This window comes from Etheostoma spectabile, chromosome 16 (assembly GCF_008692095.1).
Source record: "Etheostoma spectabile isolate EspeVRDwgs_2016 chromosome 16, UIUC_Espe_1.0, whole genome shotgun sequence".
Taxonomy (NCBI): Eukaryota; Metazoa; Chordata; class Actinopteri; order Perciformes; family Percidae; genus Etheostoma; species Etheostoma spectabile.
Window position 1 is genome coordinate 195,401 of NC_045748.1, and position 6,362 is coordinate 201,762.

General features: G+C 39.9%; 2 protein-coding genes and 1 long non-coding RNA gene across 7 annotated transcripts in view; 1 reads left to right on the forward strand and 2 right to left on the reverse strand.

The window, feature by feature from the left end:
- Positions 1 to 7, reverse strand: part of slc30a5 (solute carrier family 30 member 5) — a 14,606-nt gene extending 14,599 nt beyond the window's left edge. The window contains exon 1 of the mRNA XM_032539803.1: positions 1 to 7. This exon is cut by the window's left edge and continues 528 nt beyond it. The gene's annotated coding sequence lies outside the window, so the exon portion shown is untranslated.
- A 972-nt stretch (positions 8 to 979) lies between these two features.
- LOC116704380 (annexin A1) overlaps positions 980 to 6,362 on the reverse strand; it is a 7,833-nt gene continuing 2,450 nt past the window's right edge. For all 5 annotated transcript variants that reach the window (XM_032539813.1, XM_032539812.1, XM_032539810.1 and 2 more), the window contains exons 6-12: positions 6,099 to 6,189; positions 5,739 to 5,875; positions 5,473 to 5,566; positions 4,727 to 4,822; positions 3,937 to 3,995; positions 1,326 to 1,448; positions 980 to 1,215 (exon numbers count right to left, since the gene is read on the reverse strand). In XM_032539813.1, coding sequence (XP_032395704.1) covers positions 1,159 to 1,215; positions 1,326 to 1,448; positions 3,937 to 3,995; positions 4,727 to 4,822; positions 5,473 to 5,566; positions 5,739 to 5,875; positions 6,099 to 6,189 — 657 coding nt within the window. In that variant the 3' untranslated portion in view covers positions 980 to 1,158. The remainder of the gene's footprint in view (positions 1,216 to 1,325; positions 1,449 to 3,936; positions 3,996 to 4,726; positions 4,823 to 5,472; positions 5,567 to 5,738; positions 5,876 to 6,098; positions 6,190 to 6,362) is intronic.
- The window catches only part of LOC116704389 (uncharacterized), a 15,031-nt gene continuing 13,191 nt past the window's right edge, over positions 4,523 to 6,362 (forward strand). The window contains exon 1 of the long non-coding RNA XR_004335668.1: positions 4,523 to 4,532. This is a non-coding gene — a long non-coding RNA (uncharacterized LOC116704389). The remainder of the gene's footprint in view (positions 4,533 to 6,362) is intronic.

Below are 6,362 nucleotides of genomic sequence, written 5' to 3' on the forward strand. Positions count from 1 at the left end.
GGGAAAGCCAAAGCACTTCCGGACACGGTAAAGTCCACGTCACGTGCATGTGTGTGTTCGCGAACGTTGCTCCTGCGCAGTTCACGGTTCTGCACTGTTGCTACGGTGATGACTATGATGGTGGTGGAAATTACATGTAATCAAAGTAGACGGGCTTTGATGTTAGCCATTCAAGTAAGTTATGTTCTGAATTAGGGTGATTATGTGCTTGTGTTCAATTTTATGACAATCTCTAGAAAACCGACCCACTTACAGAGTGATTTCCGTTACAGTAGCTTACATTGTTAAAAACTTTTTTAAAGACTAGATTTCTATGAAAGCCCGTTTTAGCCCGAAAAAAAAGTTAGGAATAACAAAACTAAAATGAGTCAAAAGTCAACATAAATGATTCCTCTTTAAATATACTTAGAATACAGAGTGCCTTAGTGCCTCATGTCTTAAGTCAACATTTTAACCTATTGGCTAATATGCTGACTCATCAATATTGTATCTCTTAAATCTAAATATATCATTTTTAATTACAAAGTCAACATTGCCACTTTCTTTGACTTAAAAGCTCAGATTTTTACATTTCAAAATTCAGACTCAAAATTGCAATTTACTAGCTCATAATTGTTGACCTCTTACAGGTGTCCTAACTAAAGCATCACGTTTTTAATCATTCCAAACATCTATGGAAAGTATTGAGTACCTCATCTTGAACAAAACTGAAGACCAATTTCTTAGGTATTCAAGCAAATGCAGATCCCACAAGGCTTTGACAGTAGTCTGTGTTAGAGACTCATTGGGGGGGGGGGGTTCTGCTTTTTGAGTTCTATCCCTAGTTTACACTTTTTTCCTGGTCACCTTCCTCGTGGTCCATCACTTTCACATCTTTCAAAACTTAATATCATACTAAACGATTAACCATGTTGTGAATTGCAGCTACAATTGTAAAAAAAAAAAAAAAAAAAAAAAAAAGACAAAGAAAGCCAACACATGAAAGATCAAACAGGAATGTAATATATATTTTATTCTTGGTGGGATTACATCAACTCAAGACAGATTGGTTACGGTATTTATAATCATTTGGAAAGCTGTGAGACTTCACCGACATCCAATCGACAAGCTGGCCTCCAATTCCAGTAAAGTGGTTTCAGAATGTCAGAAAACCGAATTTCACTCCGGTCCACACAGTGCAAGCAGGCCGCTCTCAAAATGTTCCTTAGTCTCCCTCTGTGAAACAGAGTCAAAAGGTGCTCAGCTGAAATACTATTTAAATTGTCCTTCGTTTCTGGACTAAATGAGTAAAAGAAAATTCAACTGTTTCATAGGTGTCATTTTACCCGTATGGCCTCCTGTAGGCTGACACCATACATGGCCTTGTATTCCTGCACAATCTTCTTCAGGTCAACTTCAGAGCGGCTCACCAGCACCCGGATCAGTGTGTCCTCATTTGTGCCGGGGTTCTGAGATTATATAGAAAACATGCAAATCTCACTCTGTGGGTTTACTACACACTGCGTTTTAGGTGTTCTCATGCAAGATTTGTACATCGTATAAAAGTTATGTACCATACTATGTCCGTTAGGGTGCATCAAAAAACACAATTCTTGAATTCTGATATGGCTGGGTGCTAAAAAAGGTTCAAACTAGATGTAGAAACAACACATGCAAAATATTTTTCAATACATGATGATTTAGGGGTGCCACCACACATCTGTTTTTGTGGATAAAGTGGTAAACAGTGCTCAATGGTCGCCATGGAGACTGAGGTAAACAACACTGCAGCTCAAGAAAACTAAGGTGATCTTTCTGTTAAATGTGTGGGTATGTATTATTACATATTACTAACATATCTGTAGTTGTGTTTTGTATACTTAAGTCATTTATAGGTATGGTGTTCATACATCTAGATAACGTTAGCTAGCAACAGTTTGCTAACCACAGTAGCTATCACGTAGCTAAGCTATAAGCTTAACATCACAGTATCTTGAGTGGACAATGTCATATTCAGAGTATTGATGTCTCAGTTTATTGAGAGTCAGTTGTAGTTGTTACAGTAAATTAACATTTTAAATATAAGTATATTTGCGAGCCCAGCTAGCTACTTGGTAGTGAGTAAGGTAAGTTATGATGAAGTTAGACTTTGTAAAGCTAAAATTTGAGGCTTATGCAAGCATGGTTATCATCAATTGAGTCATATTAAGTTGCTAAGATATGATTTTAAACACTATCCTTGAGCTTGTATCCTTTTCATTCTCAGGCACTGCACAACACAACCCAGGATCCAGCTCAAGATGCTGCCCTCACCAACTGGTCCCTGCCAGACTGCAGTCGCATCCTGGTTTTGGTCTGGGCCCAGCATCACCAGTGAGGATGGCTCATCACCGGTGCCAAACTGCCAATGGTCGCCAGACTACGTTGCATGCTTGCCAGAAACCTGGTGCAAATGGAGCTGTCGCAGTTCGAAGCAGCCAAGGTGTCCTGGAGCGTGCGGCCCATTTACAAGAAAGCCAACATCCCAATGGTGAGCGACAAGCGTGCGTGCCACAGATGGTAGACTTAGTCAATGCTAACAACAAACTGCGGAAAATCTCCCAGGCCAAGCGTCCAGGAGACACAGCGAAACAATTGGAAAAATGGAGTGCAGACTTGATGCACATTTCGCTGTGGCCTCCAAATGTGGAAAAGCTAATTGATAATCCAGAAGACATGCTTTCTTGGCCAGCATGAAGACCGACAGAGTGGCCACATTTGGTGTATTGGACAAAAAGCTGCAGCTCAAGGTGTAGCGGCAAGTGGAGCGTCAAGCTGCCGCAGCAGCCAGGCTGTTCCACTGTGAAAAGGAGCTGGAGGAGATGACTGCAATGTCCAGCTTGGTGTCGGAGAGTGATGAGGAGCCAGAGGAGGATACTAATACAGTCTGTCCACCATCTGAGGGCGAACCATCCCACAAGTGTAAGAAGACTGGAGCAAGTGTCAAGCGTAAGAAGACTGGAACAAACGTCTTCATTCCACATGATATCCTTAGCCGACCAAGTGTTGTGTCACTGGCTACAAGGTTGAAGATGTCACCAATGCAACAGGCTGCCTTCACGCGTGGCCTGGTTGCAGAGTCAGGCGGGGAATGTACTCCTTGTGTTTAACAATAAAGTCAATTAAACTTTATATGTGTGTCCGACATCCATCACTGGTGCACAAAACTCAGGGTAAGGCCACGTGAGGCCACCTCCATTTCCTTTTGTCTATAGGACAAATGAATGGAGAATCTTGAAAGTTGAATTCTGAGAAATGCCCAAGTTGCCCAAAGGGCAAACATACAACTTTTACTTTGATAACCCTATAGAACATGTTACTGTATAAAAGTTCACTGTACTCAACATTTCCAGGTCAACCTTTTGGCAATTAGACTAAAAAGTGCCCATTTTTCAAAATTTCACAAAAGTTCATGTGTTAGGTGGCACCCCTAAATCTCAATGGAATTCCTCAAAACTTTGCAAAAGTCATTTTTATGTTAATTGGAACAAAATGCAATGCCAGCCAAATTGATATTTTGAAATTAAAATTTCCCATTCAAATTTGATGCACCCTAATGTCCGTGTATGTTTTGGTTGCATAGCCGATCATCAGTTAAGCAGGGTTTTACAGAGGTTGATGATATTTATGCTGACCATACCTCCAAAAATTGGACATTTGAGAGTCTGCTGCAGAACAAGGACTCATGTACAAGCTAATTTCTGATAAGTCAATTTGACATAGTTTACATGTCAATACTGAATATTACGGCTGACTTTTCAATGGATTTAAACTTCAAAAACATTGCAGAGCAGGCATTTGAAAGAAAGACAAATATGAGAAGTCCTTTTTACAAATGAAAACTACATTTAGAGAATATCTGTGGAACACAGACACACACACAGTGAGTAAGAGATATTCACGCACACACACACACACCTTCATAGCATGATGGAGTTTCTCAGCGAAGAAAGCTGAAGTGTTCCATGAACATTTCACTAGAAGTTAAGACACAAAACATTCCCAGTGAAAATATGCACAGTCCATATGATGCTGTGTGTGACAGCTCAGTGTTTATTTCCTTTAATAATGTGTTACGGTCAGGCTAAAGTAGTCTACACAAGGTTTGTTGATAGGCCACGGTGGAGACTAGAATGTTATCATTGGAATTGGGTATATCCAGCGGTCAACTCTGTTTTATGCACTTCTTCAGCTAATTTTGTCTATTTGGGCATTTAAGTTTTTCTGGTTCTTTATGGATTCTACATGTTGCATGACAGACTTTTTTGCCACATCCTTTTGTCCAGCTAGCAGTGGAGGTATGCATTGCTATGTCTGAAAATATTTGTGTAAAATGTCTTTTTGGTGACCCCACTGACCTTACCTTCAGAGTAAGGACAACATAGTTTCAAACATTACATTAATTGTCCATTACTGAATGTGCAACAATCACAACTAAAGCATCCTTAGTTATTTAAGAGATTAACACTTAAAATAAAAAAAAAAAACCTCTGCTAATCTGCTTCATCCAGACTGTGTGGGTGTGCTTTGACCAACATTGATTAACAGTGGCCTGGCAGCATAAGCAAACAAGTGAATAAGTGAGAAGACAATATTATTTATTAAAAAAATCTGTGTTCCACATGTACTGAAAAGCTCTGAATGAACTCATTCATAAAAAAACCTACATTGGATCAAATCATGAAAGAAATGCTGAAACCCTCCTTACCAATGTCAATGAGACAGTCCTCAATGTCTCCCTTCAGCTCCAGCTGTAGGGCCTTAGGTAAAGTGAGGTCACTGATGGTAGCATACTGCTGGAACGCTAACAGGTAAACAGACAACAGGTAGTCATGGGTATGGGCTGAAAACAGGTTTGTATTGAGATAATTACATATGCCTCAAACATTTCTGGAATTTAAAAAACGAGCCTTCAGCTGCTTTTAAAAGTATGTTTAGACATAAACTGCCAGAAATCATACTCTAAATCAAGGGTGTCAAACTAATTTTACATCATGGTCCACATACTCATAAATTTGATCCCAAGTGGGCCAGACCTGCAAACTGCCACAGAGTTTGTCAGCTCTATGTTGGCAAAAAAAAAAAAAAGTACACACACACACAACTTTTCACAGTCCCTCCAGTGGGCCTGATTGGACCCTGTGGCGGCCAGTTCTGGCTCACAGGCCGTATGTTTGACACCCCCTGCTCTATGGAGCATTGCTTTGTTGAACGATTGTGTACATAAATATAAAGAAATCCATAAAGAATATATTAACCTTTCCACAGATAGTTTTAAGCGAACAAAAGACTCTGAATAGTTCTTTCACTGGTAGGTGTGTTCGCCCAGTTACCTGAAAGAGTGTGGTAATACTCGTTTTTCCAGATGTGTGTCGTCTTTGAAATTAAGGTCAGAGTAAGCCTCTGGTGAGTCAAACCTAACAGTGGAAGCATTCACACATTTCAAGGACTCACTTTTGCAGAGCTGCGGCGCGCTGCGCGTGGTCAGGATGTCAATGAAGGCAGAAACATTGGTTCCTTTGACCTTCTCACCTGCCTCAAACAGAACCTACAGAAACAACATGCCATTACCAGTTAATGTTTGATAAAAACTACAGTGTCCAGCAGTTTTGATTACATAATTTTGTTAAAATGAAACTATTTTAAAGTAGTTTTGTGTTTCTCCTGCTATATTGACAGTAAGAAAAAATAAAAAGTTACCAGGCTTATCCTGATTTTACCTCTGCGTCCTTTTTGATCAGATCGTTGTTGATTTCCGTGCTCTCGTCTTTATTTGCCTTTAGCATAGCCAGGAGGGCCGTGGTGAAGTCACCATGGGTCTCTGCCTTAATAACGTCCTCCAGCTCCGTTTTGTACACTGAGGAACGAAGACCATTTCAGCACAAAGATAACTGACTTTGCAATAAGATAATGGAACAAAGTGGGACTGCAGCAGGTAAAACTTTTAAGGCCTATTCGGTGTTGGGCTTCTGCTGCGTGTATGGAGACACTAAAGAGTGTCAGGTAAATGCATCACATGTTTTGTAAACTGTGAAAACCTTTCAGGACCTCAGCTTGTTCACCAACTAGTAACAGAGTACCTTCTTTGTAGACCCTCTTGATCTCTCGGATCTCTTGATTTGTTCTTGTTGCCAGAATCTCCACCAGGATGTGTTCACGGGTGCCCAAACCCTGTTGGAAGAGAGAAAATGCTTGGGGTGACCAAATCCAAAACATTTAAGGGTAACAATACTTTTATATGACTCTTTAAAACATAATTACAAACTGTTATACAAGCATTAAACATATTAGGAATCAAACTGATAACTAAAGAAAGTAGCACAGCCAACATTTTTAATATATAT